Source organism: Passer domesticus, chromosome 1 (assembly GCF_036417665.1).
Source record: "Passer domesticus isolate bPasDom1 chromosome 1, bPasDom1.hap1, whole genome shotgun sequence".
NCBI classification, from domain to species: domain Eukaryota; kingdom Metazoa; phylum Chordata; class Aves; order Passeriformes; family Passeridae; genus Passer; species Passer domesticus.
In genome coordinates, this window is record NC_087474.1 from 147,259,630 (window position 1) to 147,280,241 (window position 20,612).

Here is a 20,612-nt window from a genome sequence, read left to right on the forward strand (position 1 = left end):
AGACGGAATCATGACAGCAACATGTGTGAATTGCCATGTACTAAATCTTTAACTTTCTTTTTAAAAAGATAAGTAGACCAAGTTCAGGAATAAAGACTCATCCACATGACAAAGCTCCAGCAGATGCTGCTCTTTTACACTGCACTGGCTGCTCCACCTACTTCTGGACTTTCTGTCATGAACAATTCAGTAGCATCACTGGACTGCACAGAATTGCTTAGGTTGAAAAAGACCTTAAGATCTCCAAGTCAAATCATTAACTGGTTTTCATTCCAGCTTTTGGTTCCAGATTCTGATTTCAACCCAGTTGGTGGCAGCAAGAGAAAATGGGAACACAACAAAATATGGTGGGGACCTGTCTCCACATCCCACTGGTTTTGTATGTTCTGAATGTGAAGTCCAAGAAACATTTGTGATACAGGAGGACCATTGCACCAGACCATCCAAACAGATTAAAATAAAAATGAGCAACTGCCCCAAGTGTCTAGCACATCGCAGTTGTAACTTCTCAACCAAAACTGGGAAATCTTAAATTTCTTCTCTAAGTCAGTTATAGTGAACATTTGTAATATTTGTTTTTATTTCTGACTCCAAGTTAAATAAAACCTGTATTATTTGCTATGACTAAACATGAATAACTGCCAAACATTTATAAAACCTGAGTGACCACAGAAAATTCCAGTTCAATTCGGCCAACAAGTAAGAAAATACTAAAATATCATTAAAATGTGCCTTTATTTTTCTATTATAAGAGAATTCTACATAAACCAAGTTGACTTTGTTTTACAAGACTTTCCTCCCAATATAATAAATTTTCAAGATGACCATGAACAGTGTAAAGCTGTAAATTACACTTCTTGTTGAGGGCTTCAGCAAAGTTTCTTCAGTTGTTGTAATCCTGGAGAGCTTGAGCCATGAAAAGCTTGCCCAGGTTCTGTGCATTGAACTCCTTAATATTCTGGCAGTAGGTATTAATTTGACCTGTCAAAAAAAAAAAGAATAAACCCTTGTCAGTTTTGAAATTCAGAAAGACACCCCAGATCATAGTTTTTCAAAAGCCAAACGTGTGTGAAGCACTGAGGATTTATAGAGAAGCTACTAACTCTGCTCAACTACTCCACACTTAGGAACTCTGTATTTTCAGGATGCCCGAATATATTCGGGAAGAAGAAGAAACTAAATTAGGAGAACAGGTAAACTGGTATGTTCAAAAAACGCCTTAATTTTCCAGCAATACTACAAACTATTTCTGAAAATATATATCACAATAGAAAGAATGAGATTCTTGCTACTGAACTGAAAGTTCGATCACATTAATTCTTCAATTTAGCTGCTCTTAAAATTCTGCTAGACTGCATTTCAGTTCTGTTCTTATGCATATGCTTTCTCTATTAGAATATTTGCAATAAGTACTTTTCAGCAGCACATTGAAAATTGTGCCATTCCTCTCTGACATTCTGCTAGCCTTTTTTTTTTACCTAACATTTCACTTTATTTCAAAAATGATCAGGGTATGAAGATTTGTCAGTGCTTTACAAATCAAACGTGCCCATCAAAACATTTTTGTACTCTTACAGCTACAAGTTATTTCCCTTGTTAGCTACGAATAGCAAAACCTGAAGCCAGTTTAATCAAAATTAGGGCTGTTTAGAAAGCAAATAAAGTCTCGATTTAAAGCTCTATTTGAAAGTTTTTCAGTGCCTCAGAGACAAAGAGCTAAGTTTTATTCTTTATCCACAAACTACTTCATCTAAGTTGAAGTGGATGCTTTCAATTCTTCCCCTGACTATGGTAAAAGAACAAACAAAGAAAGTGCTTTGGCTGAAAACTGTCTTTTCCTTTAAGTATAATAGTTTTCAATCCCTTCTCTCATAAGGGGTGATTCATCCTAAGCTTTCACTTTCATAAAACACACGTCTACACATATACACTCTTCAGTTGCCTTTATAAGCTCTGCTAGAGCTGAATATTTAAATACTTTAATGCTGCTAGGTTTCAGTAACTGCTAAAAACTGTAAAAACAACAGGGTTTTCTAAAAGACTCTGTAAGGAGTAATAAATCAAGAATATTCTTTCTTCTAAACACAGCACTTATTATCAGTGTGAAACTATTAAATATTAAAAAAATAATCTCTTGGTCACTTCAAAATTCAGGTAATTCAAATCCACTTTTTTTTTAAATGTCAAAGCAGTCTTTGATGTACAGTACATCACCAAGATTTTGAATTTTCTCTCAGTACAAAACAAAATGATAGGTATCTGGTCCAAAAAGCCTGCTATAGTTAAACAATTTGCTTTCTCATGACATTTTCCAAACTTATTTCACTTAGTAGGGCACCCAGGTTGCCTGCTCTCTGTTGACACTGTGAGGTCCCAGGTATTTTTACCCTTTCAGGAGGCACAGGACAGGCACTGACAGTGCCTATGCCTGCAGCCCACCAGTGAACTGAAGAAATTGGGGGGTGTATCTCTAACTATCTATGCTTTGTTTCCATTTGTATTTTTCCTCTCCTGGCAGTGCAAGAATATGGGGATAGTTTCCCTAAATCTCTGGCCATACAAAACAAAGAAATTATCTCCACTCCATTTGAAATTAAAAACAAAACCTTCTCAGCTGCTGCAACAACCAGTTCAAACCTAGAAATATTATCAATAACGTGGGGCTGCTGTCAACTGCTCTGAATCAGAAGTTCCAGCCCAAAGAGCTTATTCCTGAGCCTTGTCTGTACAGCTCCTGGATTTCTGGAGCTGAGAGAGGGGCTGGGGCATGAGTGAAGGGGGGAGTTACACCCATTCATGGAGAAAGCCTTCCCCGTGGAGCACGGGGGAGCTTCCTTCCCCTTACAATATCAAGGATAGGATGTGGAATGCTACCAAGCCAAAGTATCATACCATAATGGCAAAGGTAATGAAAACTTAAAATGCTTTCACAGGATACTTTTTCCCAAGCAGATATTCTTATGTTAAGAAGTAATTTGAAAGCACTGCTAAACATTACCTGCAATAAGGAGTGACTCCATTCTTGGAGGTGGTTGTGGTGGTTTAAAAAGCTTATTGATGTCCTCCTCAGGAAGAGGGGGCTCTCCTCGGCTTTGACGCTGTATATTTTCTTGCTGACGTCTCTGCTGATACTGAAAATAAAACAACAGAATCAAAATGCAGCAGGACTTACAAAGCTGAAAAAAAAATTTCTTTTCAGATGTTTTCAAGAAACCAAGCAACCATACTTCCTTAAGCAAGTATGTTTTAAAATTACAATTTTTAATGCAATTCAGGCTACAAACGATATAATGCAGTTCACAGTTTATTTCAATTCACTGGCAACAAGGCATACCCCATCCCACACAGTGGCACCTTAAAAAAGTGAAATAATGGAGAATCATATCATACTGAAGTAGTGGGGTTAGCTTCTAAAATTTTTCAGAGATAAACACTGTATCTGATGGAAAGAATACAGCATGGTTGAGAAAAGCCTCTATTGCCCCACACAATAGAGAAAAGCAAGGGTGGAATACGTAGGTATGAGAAGCCACCACCTCAGAGGGTTGCACAAACCAAAAATTCTCCATTTTATGTAAGTTAAAGGTCAAAATAATATTAATGTGAAAGGGGAAGCAAACTTGATTAAATAAGATATTTTAAGCCAAAAAATATTAACTCCAAACTGAGAACAAAGTGGTGGCTGAAACCAAGCACAATGGTTCATTTCTCCCTTAATATGCTGGAATAGCAGCTTGTAAAAGTTTTTCTGCTATATATATATATTAAAAAAACATTTGTTTTCCATACTTCTCTTTGCCACAGAGATTACTCAAACTTTATAAAAATTGAGACAAACATTTCTGCAGCTATCAGATAAACATTTGTTCTTGCAAAGCTCATAAATTCAGAAACTATGTGAGATTTCATACTGCATGTGGCAGTGAGGATTCAGTTATAAAGTTTGTCTTCAAAGTCCTCACATTCAACACAAGAAAAAAGTCTTTAAGGAGACAAAGAGTACAGAGTGTTTTCTCTTGCTTACTTAAATGTATCTGTGATCCAATGAGTTTGAAAACAGTTCTTACTTGGTGGCACAATCAAATGAAGTAATTTTTTTCCAGTAGTAGTGACAAATACATGTTTTTGGACAATGTTAAAAATAAAATCTGAAATGCCCATATTTGTATGTGAATTGCATGCAGTTTCTTCTTTCTTTGCATTACCCCAATTCACTTCTCAGCAGTCTGCCTATTATTCTTTATTGAAATGGCTTGCTCTTAATCACAATTGCTCCATTCTAGAAATTGAAGTTACAACCACTAAGTATGCTGCAATGAGCCACTACTAAAGCAGCTATAGTTAGTAAAGAAATTAAGTGAGACACCATGGAACCTACTTTGCTCTGCTTTTCAAAATAAATACATCCCCTTGTTGTTAACAAAAACCTTTGAAGTAGATGCCATTTTTCTATTCAAATTAGGCAATAATGGGGAAAAATTCTGAAGATAACATGCATGAAGCTTCTATGTCCTTGGGAATTCCATAGCCAGGAAAGACCACTGATCATATGCTGCTTCCCTAAAATATACCCTGTCCAAGCTGCACTTTACTTATGTGGAAAAAAAAAAACAATTTTAAAACAGTCAGTGATGAAGTTCTTTTACATGAACAACAGGTGCTCTTTTTAATTATCACTTACTGTGTGTGGCAATACCTGCAACATTTAATCTTGAAAGTGATCTGGCCCATTTTCAGTTGGCCAATATTAAATCTTGTCATATCTCTGTCTGCTAGATAAAAGAGCTCAAATTTATTCTTCATGCAGGCATCTCTTGAGTAAGCAAGTAATTTGTTAACTTATCACATTATGTGAATTCTGTTCACCAAAATTTTCTCTCCAGGCTTTCAAATAATTCTCATAGTGCTTTTTTTTCCAATTTGCCACCATCCTCCTACAGTCAGACAGAGCACTGCAGCAAGAGGAAAGAAAGTAATACTGTCTTCAAATGCCAGAATAGTTAAAGTTGGAAGGGACCTCTGGAGGTCACCTTGTCCAACCCTTCTGCTCAAGCAGGGTCACCTAGTGCTGCTCTTCATACTCAAAGATTCTCTGATCAATGGATTTTAATTCTAATTCTCTAATGCTTTGGATTTTAAAGAGGCCCTTTGGCACTAGGAATTGAAAGTCAGCATCACCCAATCAGCATCACTATTTATTGATACTAAACATGACTCAAGTGTCCTTTTCAATCAGAGAACAGTCCAACTTCTTCACAGTCCACTGGACTACACTTCTTTATTTCTAGATGCATGACTACATGTGATGGCACTAAGACACAGTTTGGTTTGGAGCAAAACTTGTAGTTTCACCTCTTTCATTTAATGAATCTCTTAATCTTGTGTCTATGATGTATTTATAAATTATTTTGGTTTATCCCAATAAACATGTAAAATAGCAAAGAAAGCTAAATCCATACCATGTGTCACTAGAAGTGAATTCATTTGGTAATTGCCCACTGACTAATTCATTTTATAAATCTTCTTGTACTGGGTTTGTGTGTCAATATTTTGGTAGCAGGAGGACTACAGGGTGGATTCTGTGAAAAGCTGACAGAAGCTGCCCCCATGTCCCATATGGCAAACAGCAGCTGGCTCTGAGGTGGACCTACCACTGGCCAAGGCCAAGCCCAACAGGGACACTGACAGCACCTCTGGGATAAAATATTTCAGGTGGGGGGAAAAGAGGAGAAATATGCCAGCCAAGAGAGAGGAATGAGAGTATGTGAGAGAAACAACCCTGCAGACACCAAGGTCAGGGAGGAGGGAGATTCCCCTGCAGCCTGTGGTGCAGAACATGGTGAATGTGCCCTTGCAGCCCATGGAGCAGGGGAGGAATGTGAGGGGACCTTCGCTGAGGAGAAAGGACCAGCAGAGATGTATGGGATGAACTGACCACAGCCCCCATTCCCTGGCCCCCTGCATTACTGAGGGGAAGAAGGAGAGAACGTTGGGACTGAAGTTGAACCCAAAAAGCAGGGATGGGTGAAAGGAAGATGTTTTAAGATTTGGGTTCATTTCTCATCATCCTACTCTGATTGGATCAGTAATAAATTAAATTAATTACCCTAAGTCAAGCCTGTTTTGCCTGAGATGGTAATTGATGAGTGATCTCTCCCTGCCCTTAGATCAACCCATGAGACTTCCACGTTTTTTCTCCCGTGCCCATCTGAGGAGAGGAGTGATAAACTGGCTTTCTGAGGCATCTGGCACGTGGCCAGGGTCAACCCACCACACTGCTTAACAGTGTATTTTTGAAAGATCTTGCTGAGATCCCAATTCATCCGTCTTGGATAACACAACCCAAACTGTATTTTGTGGGGAAAAAAATGTTCTCATTTAAGTTTCTCCATGTTACCAACCTGATGTTTCTGCTGCTGCTGCTTGCTTACGTTCCTCAGGTAGGTATTGTACTTAACAATGTCTTGGCTCATCTCATCCACTCTGTCCATCAGCAGCTGCAGGCTCTTCCCAAGATGATTACTGAAATGGGAGAAACATTCATGAAAGATTTACTACTAAAAAAATTTAAAATTAAAAATTCATTTCTGTCTCTTGACCAGTATTTCTGCAATAATGGCACCATTTGCAAATTTTAAACTTCCTGATTATCTTTGTTCATACATTTATTTGATACTTTACATGGTATATCCTCCTCTAGCATCTTTGCCTTACTGCAAATACCAAGTTTAAGTGTTTTGGTCTTTCCAGGAACCTCCCACTAATGAAAAAACAATGCCTTGCATGAATTTGCAGTTATTAGAGATGCAGGTCATACATATAAAAGAAAAAGTCTGATGTTTTTGTGACATGCAACCCAAGCAACATTCCAGGAGATGTGTTCAAAGTGCTTGGTTTCAAAATTGCTTAAAAAGTCACTACCTGAATTTGGTTTTGCACAAATTTTCAATTATCCCTCTGTTAAATATTATTCTGAGTAAGAACAGTTAAATATTCTTCAGAACTCCATCTCATTAACCATGCCTGGAAGTTCAGCAGACATGGTTTGATCCTAGTTGTTGAGAGGGAGTCTGTGTCCTGTCCAGCCAGCTCCACATTCCATACCATAGGCAACATGGAAGCAGCAGGCTGGGCGTGTCCAGTTCCAGTTATGCGATCTACTGCCTTGGCCAGACAAATGCAGTCTGTTAAACAACTTTTATTGTTACCATTTTTAGCAATGGATTCAGTATTTTGCAGGAACATTCAACTTAAGGTATACCTTCCAAGTCAAAGTTTTGGAAGTTTTTAGGTTGGTGCCCATGGAGACATCCTCCTAAATTGTGTTTACAGGGCAGAGCAGTAAAAGAAGGACACTTTCTGCTCTCTATTGATCCCTTTGATCAGAAGCTGTATTGTTGGCTCTGATGTCCTACTTGGCTGAAGACCAACTCAAAAGCTAAACTTCATCTTTCTCTTCCTCAACTGAAATCTACTAATAATCACAAGTTTCTTTCCAATTTAAAGTTTGGTGCACTTCAGTGTCAGGATCACACCCTTCAGTCACTGCTTCACCATATTATCTGAGATTCTCTCTTCTTTCACAATGCTTTCCTATCATCCTACAGCCTATGGACTGGAGAAACTCTAACTGGAAGACATAGGCATAAAGTCAAAAGAGAACCACACATGTAACACTGTGCACATCCCTAAGTGTAAATTATTTCCAGAATCCATAGACCGCATAGCTGGAGACAGGAGCTGATCATGCACTTAGGAATACCTGCAGAGAACAGAGCTGGAGACACCCTTATCTCTGAGGGCAAGGACAGCTGTTTCACTCACTGAGCTGCTCCCTGAACAAAGGTCTGCATCAGGAACTTCAGATCACAATTTATTTATAAGCCAGATTGTTAAATTGCACTTGTGTACAGAGGCAGATGGTGTGGAGGATTTCAGCTCCACAGCAGCAAGAAAGGCGCCACTATAATAATTATTTTTAAACTTCTTGGGGTTTTTTTTTCGGTTGAACATTTCAAGCACATGATATTTAGAACTGTGGAATATTGCCATGGCCAGGAGTGTGCATGTTTTCAGTTTTTTACAGAGTTTATACTGTATGGAATTAGTGTCAGAACTGGGTATTATCAGAAATGCCTGTATACATACACACTAATAGCTTTGTAAGGTATGTGCACAACAGAAATACATAATTATTTTACAGATAGTGTCCATGTGAAATATAGCTGGTTACAAACAATGATTTTATATGAATCTCTTTGGGACCAGCTGAGTACAACAGAGCACAGAAACAGAGAGTTATTGTCAGAAGTTGCAGTAACACAGTGTTTGCTCTCATTGCCAGGGCAACAAAAAACAGATAACTTAAACAGATGTGAACTGAGACATGAAGTGATAAGTATGTTGCAAATACAGAACCAGCCTTTCCCTCAGTTCTCATGTGGCTGATACCCTTTTTTGCTCCATCTCTTAAAAAAACAGAAAGACAAATAGGAAGCAGTTTGTAAAAAAGTGTATGTATGATCTCTAAGCAAGCTTTATTCAGCTGAAGTTTATTCTGCTGATACTTTGGAATTAGATCCCATTGCTCCAGCCCATAACACTCATCATACACTTCATTTGCCCAAAGGCTGCTTTAGGCACCTCCATACATTGTGCATTCCCAACAGCAGATCTCAATGATCACACTGCCAGGTACCTAAATACCCCCTATGCATGAATACAATTTTTAAAAAGCTTTTAAAAAATTATATATATATTAAGTGGTGCCAATAAGTGCTGCTTGCATCCTTATCTAGACTCACTTCCCTACAGGGCTCTGTGACTGTCAAGTGTAGACAATGCGGAGCTCAGCACTTGCATTTGTTGTTGTTCTGGGGATCAGTAATAAAGAAACTGCTATTTCAATGGCTGCATTTCAGTCAGCAGATTCAGCAAAAGAGTCAATTAAATTGAGTTTACATTTAAATTAGTGAGTAATGCAGACCAACAGGAACAGACCTATAAAGCAAAACAGCTGGTGTTGAGAAACCAATGGCCATGCTACATGTGTTTGGGGGGGTTCTTATCACTACTTCTGACATGGTCCAGTGATCTGCAAGTGGCTGAGGCATAGTAATTATCCTCCCAAAGCCTCTTTTCAGTTTAGTTTCATCTGAAACAAATAAGGTCTGAGATCACACAGTGGTGATGACCTGAAGGCACTCTTGAATTGAGCTAGAAGACAGCTCCACCTTAAGATAGCACCAGGAGACCACCACTCCTCTGGTACAGTGAATCTTCGTGGAAGAAAAGTATCAGCTTTCATCAGAAATTCACCCCTCTCACATGGGGACCATGTTCTTTTTTTGTAAAGAAATATATATAAGAAAAGGGGGAAAAAATTTAAAAATCATAAAAAGTACCAGCCATGTGGATTCTTACACATCTAATGAAGAATAATCTAATCTGAGAACACTCCTTCACCACAACTGTTACCAGAATCATGGACCTGTAATCAGTGACCCACAAAACTTCTGGAAATTTATAATTTGAGACTTATTTATGTAGCTTAGATAGCATAATCAAAAATGCCCCAAAATGACTAACGCATACAAACTGCCAAAGGGAAATTGTCAAAGCCTTTTTACATCACAAAACACACTAGAAACTATAGTTTGGAAAGCAGTTGCTTGAGCTGTGCATTTTTTCTGTAACAGCCTTATATGTGATGGGATATAATTGTTTACCCACAAGGGCAGATATAAGATCAGGTCATTGACACATGAGATTCATTGTTTAACAGATTCCTTGTTTAACAGTTATCAAATACAAGGGTCAATTAATTCTGAGGGTGAAAAGTAGAAGCCTGTGAGCACAGTAGCCTAATCTGCAGATAACACTGATGGTCTTTCCTGTCTTGTTCTTTCTGCTGGTGAGACCTGCAGTTGGCAGTGATGGAATCCAGTGCCCACAGAAGGAGAAAGCAACAATGGTACATTAACCAAACTCACAGATCACTCACTGCACAAGGGCATCCTCTTAGAATCTGACTAAGAGACCTGAATACAAGCCTTCCTCTTCCCAAGGGAGTGCTCATACCACCAAAGCCTCCCTTTGCAGATGTACTGTAAGGAGAGCAAAGGTCCAGTTCACTGTTGCCAGCAAAGGCAGTTTAAGAGGTTCCACCATCAGCATCTCCCTGATTCTCCCTCTCTGCCCACAGGTTACAGCACTCTGAGCTGTATGGATTCAGCTGTTTGCGTGGGCACACTTCAAACTCTTTCAGTGAAACAGTCTACTGTAAATGCAAAAAACACCCCCTGTTGGGGTTTCTATTTTCTTTGGGGAGGCAGAAGGGAAGGCTGGAAGGGAGGAGTGGGAGTCTGACTTTTTCCATCAGACTATACCACAAAAGCTATTTGTACAGCCATATTATGAAACAGATGAGGAAATAAAAATCTTTGAGGGTGGGAGGGATGTAGAGATGAAATGGGGGTAGTGGGGAGAAACAAGACAAACAGCTGGAACTGGAACCTCAAACTGGCTCTGCTTCTGTAGCATTCATAATTGGGAAGTACACATGAAGCCCACATTCACTTCAGCATCTTTAATCAGAAAATGACTCCAGACACACTTGCTAAAGGTCTAAAACACCCAAAATGAAGCTTCAAGTCAGACAGCCAAGCTTCAAAGAGAAGCAGCAATTCCCATGGCTCCCAGGGCCCATGTGCTGCTCACTGCTTTGCCTGTGCTAGGTGCAGCTCCCGGGCTCCGCTGGCACAGCCCGCGGGCCCTGCTCCTCTGAGACACGAGTCACGGTGCTGCACCCGGGCACCAAATTTTGGGCTACAACAATCCTCAAACTGGAGACGTGCAAAACAGACAGCCCCCTAAACTTGCCTACAGTTACCATAATTGAACCCCCTCACTTATTTATTTTGCTTCTACCATGGCTAAGGAAGATGAGAACAAGGTACAGCAAGAGGAAGCGTTGGTAAATGCTGTATCTGCTGCTCATTTTTTCCACTTTCCATCAGCTCCATTGAGGCGCCCTCTCAGCCACTGTTTTTTGGGAAAGGTGCCATCCTGTACAGAATTTTCCTCCTGGTGGGAACATCTTTGGGTAGATTAGAGAAGTACTGCTGGGCAAAGCACATCTTTTTGATTAAAAATGTGTATAAGGTACGTTCCCACCACTTAGCAGAACTTGTTTACATCTCAGCATTTGAGCCTGAGTTCAACCTGTGCTGTTTAAGAGGATTTTGTTTGAATGAGATATGTAAGTCAAGAGTCTTGAGTTCCATTCTGTTTTCTATTCTAACTTTGATGTGTACCTTTGGGCAACACATTTACTCTCTCTGTGTCAGGTTCCCCCACCTGCAAATTAGAGATTTTCATAATTATCTTAATAATCCGTTAAGCACATTGAGCGTTTTAAATAAGCAGTGAAATGTGTAAAGGTTAATATTATTTTTAAAAGGCAAAGCAACCCTTCTTATGTTACTTCTGCAAAAATACTGCATCTGATGTTTGAAAAATATAACTGCCAAGTAGATGTTAGTGCAGTAAATGTTCAGCACATGTTTGCTTCCACTGACGCACACTATTAGAAAAATTGCTTGAGACAAATTGAGATATTATAGAACAACCCTATTATGAAGCTAGACCACAAAAAAGCTTTTTTTAATTTAAACTAGATCATCAATAGAATAAGGAAGAGATGGATGAGAATGAGAAAGTTGGTTGTAATTATTTCCCTGCAGATCTGGAACATTATCTGACAGGATTTTAATTCTTGAGTCTCTATCAAAAGACTGGCAGCACTCCAAGGTCTTCAAGACGTTTTGGTCCTTAAGAGTAACAGGATAACTGTTTGAGTAAAAGGCCTTTACTTGCTATTACTTGCTAACCCTGTGCTAGTCTGCCTTCAACCTCTTTGTCTAGAGTACTTGAGTCAATTCACATTTCACAAGAGAAACACAACTTTGTGTCCAAAAACGTAAATTATTATATACAATTATCACAAATATACTTCAAATGGAGAAAGAGTCTAAGGTGTAAGAAAAGTGCCTCAAATAGGTAGAGCTTTAAACTCAGACAAGGTGGGTGGCTGAACATGTGAAAATCTTGATGAAGCAAATTCTCCAGAAGAGAGGAACTACAGGTAAATAATTTTACTGCCAAAATCATTGCTTCAGAGAGTACAGAAGTTTAGGGATGCTCCCAAGGAACTGAAAAAGCCCCCCAAAAAGCCCAGCAGATCCTAGACTCCAAAGAAATCAAACAACAACAAAAACCCAAACAAAAATAAAAACAAACAAAACCTCAAACAAAAACAAAAAACCACCCCACAATCAAACAAAACAAACTAAGACAAAAACCAAAACACAAGGCCAAATGCAAAAAGTAGCTTTGAAGTTACTGTCATCAACAGCAAAGTTAAGTGAGGAAGATACACACCAAAAATTAAAAGTTGTTATCTGAAATGTTTTAGCCTAAACTGCTGAAAGACAAAAATAAGAAACTGTAAAAATAAAACTCCAGAATAGTGGAGGTTTGAACTCCCTACTTCAGGTAATATATACTTTGACAGAGTAACCTTGGTAGCTGAATGCAAGTAAAAACTAGGTAAATATTTCAGCAGGCAGTACAAGTCACCTAACCTTGAATAAACAAGCATCAAAACGCTTTAATTTCCCACCTGCTTTATACTAAGATATCATTGAATGTAACCTGCCTGGTAACTAAAAGCAGCTATCAAATATTAAACAAATGACACATACAAAAACCTCCAAACAACCCAATGGAGTAATTCCCAAAACTTTCTCTCCTTCAAACCAAACTAAGCACCTTATGTTCCTCAAAGAGACCAGGTGAGCTTCAAAAATCTCCAGGAAAGTCTGTTTTTAGTTTCAAGCTGGTACTTCTCTTGTTCACTTCTTGTTCCCTTTACTGATATGAAGACCAACACAAAAGCCTCTCTTGCACCAGACATTTAACACCAGAAGGGAAAGTAATTTGTAGATTTCTTATCTTTTATCTTGAGTCAGGACAGTGGCACAGAACAGTTACTACGTAAGAACTAAAGGTGTGATTTGTGGTCTGTTTAAATTACTTTCCATTTCCAGAATTGTACTGTGCCACGAGCAGTAGCCCTTACTAGATCCAGGGTGCCATGCAATCCCAGCCCTTTATATAGGAGGAAACCCAAAGAATCAAATGAGGGCAATGCTGCCAGGCCTCCTGGAAACCTTCTGTATCCTCAGCATGGTCCTCATTTTCACCACAAAATGACAGAGCTCACAAGGAATCAAACCATTGTCATCTCCTACATCCAGTCCTCACCCACTCCTCAAATGGGAAAAGCTTTGTGATCTTTGACCATGGAAAGAAAATGACTTACAGAACGCCTGCAGAGTCAAGCACACTGAGTATCTCAGCAAGAATTCCTCACTTCATTAATCCCAACGTGCAAAGTAACAACTTCACTGGACAGAATTACTGACTCAGTATTACTTGTGGCATTTGTAAATACCCCAGAAGAGTTCAACCTTATATCCGTTCTCTCTTGATCACTTTCTCTAAAAGCTATCAGATCCCTCTGAACATCCACATAGGCTCAAGCAGAGAAAGTGGAAAATTTCTGCCAACTTAGGCAACACAGGGACCACTAGAAATACATACCCATTAACTTGAGCCTTACATGATGGGGGAGGGAAGGGGAGCAGGACAAAAAAACGAAAAAAGGCCACTGGGATCAGAATCTTGGCAGACAATAACTTGATGCCAAAGTGAAGTGTTTTACCCCAAAAACCTCTTAATGAATGCAACCTAGCTTTTACATGTAACACGATACTGCATTATTTTGTGTATCTCATTATTTTGGCCAGACCAATAATAATCCAACTGTATTGTGTTGTCTAAGATTTAAATACTGCCCAATTTTTGATCATACTGCTATAAGTCAAGCCTATAAGTCAAGCCTACTTTGTTATCAAAAGTGGATTTTCAGACCAAAGTGCTACAAGAAGAAAACGTTATTCCTAGACAAAGTTATGGGAAGATCATTTTAGAAACTCTTAAAATAATTTCCAACATCATGAATGCTGTATGTCATGACAATCAGTGGCATTTTTACCAGTTTATCAGAGCCTTTATTATTTTATTTTCAAATTCATCCTGCTACCAAAGTAGAAGAAATGCAATTTCTTTTTTATTAAAATAATTTATGTAATTACTAACAAAATAGCTAACAAACCCTATTTTTATAGAACTATTTGCCTGAAATTTCTGAGTGCCTATATTTTCCTGAAAAAACACACTCTTCTGAAACATTTATACATTTCAAACACTGCAAGAATATGAGGATGAGACTGAATTTAGTCCTTGAATCTAATGCTACAGTTTTACCATGCAGTTTTTCCTTCAGCAAAAAGAACATGAAGGGTAAAGTGTTAACCCCATTAAAAGTCAAGGCAAAGCTTCCATGGTCTGTAATGAGACTGGGATTTCACCCAAGGTGTTAAACTGTGGTTTGGGAAAGCGAATAAAAGTACATCCATTATTGTAACAAGTACTTACCTGCTAGCCAGACTGAGCAACTCATGTCTATCGGCTACTGCGGATTTCTTTTCCAGTTCCCACAACATCACATTGATCAGGTACGAATTCTTAATTACAATAGGCACTTCTTCAAACATGTTTTCATATGCAATATTGGCTTTTTTCAAGCTGTGAAAAAAGTTACAGAATAATTACTAATATAAACGGTATCTCTCTTATTCTCTTTGTTGAATTGTTGCTCCAACAAACAAGTTTTGTAAAAATTCTTGATTTTCATAGTTCCACAATTAAACAAGAGCCAAGTTTTGTTAAGAAAGCATTTGCATGGCAAAACCTCACATTTACGAAGACTAGGAAAAGCTGCTCTAGGAAAAATTCTCAGAAGACAAGCAGCTGCCTTGCTTGTTAATAGATTACCTACGTGAAAAAGCCTCCAGCAAGAGACTGTACTGAGAGGATTAACTCTGCCCCTTCCAAAATATTTTACTGATTTTCCTGCCATCAGCATTTCTTGAGCAGAACTAAACAGTTAGTTACCACATGATGCTAAAATACCTTTAAATATCATAACTATTAAAATGAAGAACTATTTTCCCACTAGATGAGTAAGTAAAATTTTTACTGACCAAACATGTAGATTCACAAAATATTGTATGTTTTGGAATAACTCAATTCTGTGGTGAATATTAAAACATAAATTTTCAGTGTGTATTTTTTTACAATATACACATAAAAAGCTATTGCTGTTGCTTTATAATGAAGTAAATAAAGCAGACAGTAACATTTTTCATAAAATATAGATATAAAAGCATGATTTAGAAATTTCTAAGGAAATAGAGCCTTAACTGGTTTATATTCATACTGGATTTTGGAACAAAAACTTTTGCTTTTTGCCTCCACCCCCTCTTTTTTTGACTGATTACGGAATTGTTTGTTCATCATTACAGTTTAAGACACCAAGCAATGAAATGAATACATTTTTCCTCAACAAAGTGATTTTAACAAGCTGTTTATGCTTTTGCTATTGAACACCAAGCAGTTGGAGGCAAAGGATGCTAAGGCCTACATCTGTAACAAGTAGCTAATCTTTTGAAAAAGAGTAATTATCCTACTTTACTCCAGAAGATGGTGTCCACATGGGGAGTTAATTTGGAACAAATACACTGGAACAGCTATTCCAGTATACCTGTTCTATTTTAATTCTGGGGGGAAAAAAGAGCTTGAAGACAGGTTAGCTATTTCCCTCGCTCCATTCATTTTTTTTCCTGTTTTTGGCTCTGCTCCCTCCCACGGTCCTTGCAGCACACCCTCTGAGTAGCCCCAAACCCAGCCTGGGTGTCCCCACTTCTGGAAATGCCCAGCCAGCCTTCCACACTCCTCAGCCACTGTGCCACTGCACGCCTGTCACAGCTCACACAGGTCTGTTCTCCCCAGCACACACTGTTACATGCGATGCTAAAATACAGCATTCCATCATCCCAGGGACCGTTCTGCATCCCAATAATTCAGCAAACCCTAGGAGAAAACATCATTTGAAGTTACTTACGCTTCTGGAGAGAAGTCTTTTTCCTTGCAAACTTCCATCAATTTGGGAGTCAGCCTATATGCCTTCAGTGACAAAGACCCTTGGGCAGTCTTAATGGGATCTATTATTAAAAATGGAAGGAAGCTTATTATTACCAAACCCAGACTGCCTTTTTCTTTTTAAATATCTGAATGACATAAACAGGAGGAAAATTACTAAGTAGTCCTAGTGAAAAAAAAAATAACACAACAAACACAGAAAAGACACTACAGCAGAGGCAGTCCTACTGCACTGCTATGTAAAATACAACCAATAATATAAAGTGATGCCAATTAGCAAACTTAACTTGGAGATCCATTCTACTTGTATTATTTCCCCATTAAAGGTCCAATTCACATTTCCTTTTTTTTATATGAACTGTCCACAGAACTTATGTAAGAGTGAGTTCATTTAAATAAAAATTCTTCCTTCCAGTCATTCTGCAGTAAATGAAAATATTCATTAAACAACATTTTATATTAAAAAAAAGTAATTTCAGAGTAGCAATAAGCTAATGCAGATCAAGCTCCCATGCCACTTTGTGCATGACAATGTAACTGGTATATACAAAAATTCTTTTTGCCTTGACATACTCTGCTGCATTTAGGGGGAAATTTTCTAAACAAACTGTTACATTCCTTGGACAAAGAAGCTTAACACTTGCAGCATGATAACAGCTGAAGCATGCCAACACAAGAATAAAAGCTGTGTTAACATTCATGTTGTCTGAAACTTAACACAGTAAAACCTTTAGCAATCGGTGATAAAATGAAAACCAAAATAGACTGAAACAAGTGGAAAATTCATCAAGGTCTGATGATGCAATGTTTCCAGCCAATATAAGTATACTTTAACAACTTGTTCTTTACTGTAATCCAATTGTTAACATACTGAAACAATTTTGGGGCAGCTCATAAGATTGATCGTATTCATTAGTATTTTTTCTGACAGATACTCAGGACGTTACATTTACTTCTCAGCTGGAAACTATATGCAAGTCTGCCAGATATGGCAAACTGTGAGTGTTTGGGGAGGGGGAGGCTATAAAGCTGTTAAATTGCCTACGGTTCTGATACAGCACAGAACATCTGGTCTGGAGAGCTTGAGGAAACACCATTAAATAGGCAGAAAAGAAAAAAATCTTTGTGCTAAGAAACAGTCCAGGTTTTGTATGCTTCTGTCAGAGGTATTAAAAAAACTTGGCAATTCGTGTGATGATTGGTCAGTCACGTACAGAGCCAGACACGCTAGCAAGCGGGGTTTGTTAGACATCTGGTCGGGTTCCACCAGCCCCTTCCACGAGGGAGGGGAGATGAAGGAATAAAAATGAAGCAGCTACTCCAGCATTCCAAAACGTACACATCAGGGCTCTGATAGCAAGAAAAATAAACAGAAAGAAGGAAACCCTGTCTAGACTTAGCTGCTGCTGAGGCTGCTGTAGACACAGGGTTGGTATTTACTCGAAAAGGCCTGCCAGGCTACTCTTACAGGCAAAAGACAGAATACAAAAATAGTAGTAATAATATTAAGAGGGGAAAAGAGTAATAAAGGAAACCTCATACTAACCGTAAATGAGAACTACAGACTCCTCAATTGCATGCTGGTAACTGAACTGGGAGTCCAGGAGGGCACGGGTGACAAAAGAGCCATAGTATGTGGACTGGTACCAGCCAACGTGAAGATGATCAATGTTTACGTGGCGCAGGCTTCGCATCATTTCCATCTGGTATTGGACTGGATTACATAAAAAGCATGTTAAAAAAGTAAACTTACACAATCAGTACTATTTAAAGAGAAAGCTTGATATTAAATGAGTAAATTGTATTTCATTTTCATTTTTGCAACTGCCTAGAAATTTGTTTACTCACTGGACTGTCTTCATTAAAACCCAGAGTTTCCTCAGAGAATGAGAGTAAGACCAGCCTGAGTAAGCAGACTTTTCAGCTGCAGTTAATTGCTAAAGTGATCAACAAACTGTTACACGTCATTTACAGTATGCATTACCTTCTGCATTCATAAAAAAAAAATGTGATACTGGGTTTCATTAAGCAGTAACATTTTACCATTTAGTAACAAAGACTTATTGTGATTTAAGTTGCAATACTGTCTGGAATTAGGCAACTTGTGGAATCAAAAGGAGAATTATTTAATGAATACATGAAATAGATTATAAACTGTCTTTTTCAGAACATGAAACTACATTTTCAGTATCAGAGCTTGGGGAACCAGCTATAGCTGTCAGATAGTTTTGACTGCATTTTATTTCCAATTTTTAACACTGTTTATTCTTTTTAGGTGTATATAAATGCAAAGGATGCATGCATGTACATATTATTGTTTATAACATACACATATCTAAATACAGAAAGTTACCTTAAACATATAGTAGAGAACATATTTTTGTAAGGTTTTTACACCAACAGCTGTAATGTTTTCTTGTACCAAGACAAAAATTCTATTTCTATTAAATACTCCATTCAAACAATCACCTTCATGGAAGAGAGCTCTGTTCAGGAACATCTAACATAATCCCATCACACAGAACAACACACTTTATCACTGATCAGACCTTTTAAACAGACAGACACTGTGCCTGCTGGTTAAATTTAAGGAAAGAGAAATCATTGTGATTATCAGATGAACCAACATTAGGAGCCAACTCACAGGAAATCAAATTCAACAACACTACACAATCCTTAAGTTTTGTCTGCAGCTGCAAAAATTACAAAGATAACACACACACACCCCATGTGTTCATTTTTGGTAATTTTTTTCAAGGCTTCTCCTTGTACTGATGCAAATATGATATTCATTATAAAAGAGAGAAACACAAATTAATTAGCCGCGGAATGTGCTACATTTTCAGAACCCACTTCATATCCTTTAAAAAGGGGGGAAAATATCCACACATATTATTTAAAGATATGAGGAGACATTCTTCAGGACTGGACAAATATTTTTCCAACTTATCACTCACCCTTGCAGCACAAACTACATTCTGCAGTCTTCTAAACTGCTCTATCTGTCTGACTGTTGTATTGAAGTAACCTTTAAACACTTACAGAAACCCTTGCAGACTTCTATCAGTATGTGCTGGTGATTGCATTCTATACCATAGTATCTTAACAAGAATTACTTGGAATTTATGTTTCATCCAGGGCACCATGATAATACAGCATCCCAAAACTAACACAGGAAAACCACCCGGGCTCTGTTCTGAAATGCCCTAACACAGCCAGTGCAGGAGAGGCCTGCTCGACGTGGGTGTCTCTAAACCAAGGCAAATCTGGAGATGCCTCTACACTCTTCAGGGCAGCCTGCACAATTGATCAAACCGCTATTTCCAAGTCAGAATGAAAACCTTTCCCTTTGCCAGACCTAAGCAAGCTCATTGTACTACTTCCAGAAACAGAGGCCAGGCTGAATGAAGCTACTTACCCAGAGCCCAATGCTTTTGCATCTCAGTGTTCAGCTCAAAAGCAAAGATCTAGTTTGTCAAAGAGGCTCTGTCCTTAAACTTTAAATGTTTTTGTGGATTTTTTGGAGGTGAAGATGGTACATTTCTGAATTTTATAATTAAAACAAGAACACAAACCTCTCCCAAAACAAACTAAGACTCCTCATGTAAGCATGATTTTGAATTTTAAAAGTATATCCAATTATTAAATGTAGCTAGAATAAATTCTTTTGGTTAAAAGAAGCTTTCCAAAAGTATATCTGTGTAGATAGCAAGAATTACTTGTTTCTCACGACTTGCTACAACATGCTAAAAAATGAAATTATAGTTAGAGCCTTTGTAGCCAAATGAAGTCATTAAGAGGAAAAACTAGAAAGGATTTTCAAAAGCAGCTGAAACAGATAAAGGATTTTGTGATAATTAAATTAAATTAAATGTGGTCTTTTTGATAGCTGAGCTAGACTTCTGGCAGTGGTGGACTTCTTGTAATGTGGACACTCTCAAAGTAGAGGTGGTCATGTAATGATGTGGGAAAGATACTTAGACATAGATTCCTATAAAATCATGTGGCTGATACATCCAGATAATTTCCACCTTGAGAAGTGTAATATCCAAGAGCAGGAAAACATCCAGATTTTTTACAAACTTGAATAAAGGCTTATATCATGCTCTCAAGTGCTCTTCTGAGAGCTAAATGGTAACAAAGTTCCAGGACAAGCTCTTTTCTTAAACACAGTACACCCAGCAACATGTAAGTGATGTTACACAATGCAAGAGATACTATCCAGAAGAAAAAGGACTCACTGAAAACCATCCAGATTTCATGTCAGCAATTCCTCCTCTCATGACTGTTAGCAGTTAGATGATAATGAAGGCAATAGTGGAAAAAATGTCAAAGAACCAATAAAGCATCAATAGCTAACATCTTTGCCTTGGGAAAACAACTGCAGAAATTAAAACATGATGCAGTCCCCACCAGGGAGAAATGGAAACTCTTTTAACCAAACATATATATTTTATAACATGTATTAGTAGCTAGATAGCTCC

The 20,612-nt window shown here is 38.1% G+C and overlaps 1 protein-coding gene across 1 annotated transcript in view; it reads right to left on the bottom strand.

Moving 5' to 3' along the window:
* Positions 1-716: 716 nt before the first annotated feature.
* EIF3H (eukaryotic translation initiation factor 3 subunit H) overlaps positions 717-20,612 on the bottom strand; it is an 86,840-nt gene continuing 66,944 nt past the window's right edge. The window contains exons 3-8 of the mRNA XM_064395182.1: positions 17,675-17,842; positions 16,091-16,190; positions 14,563-14,712; positions 6,402-6,522; positions 2,999-3,131; positions 717-981 (exon numbers count right to left, since the gene is read on the bottom strand). Coding sequence (XP_064251252.1) covers positions 884-981; positions 2,999-3,131; positions 6,402-6,522; positions 14,563-14,712; positions 16,091-16,190; positions 17,675-17,842 — 770 coding nt within the window. The 3' untranslated portion in view covers positions 717-883. The remainder of the gene's footprint in view (positions 982-2,998; positions 3,132-6,401; positions 6,523-14,562; positions 14,713-16,090; positions 16,191-17,674; positions 17,843-20,612) is intronic.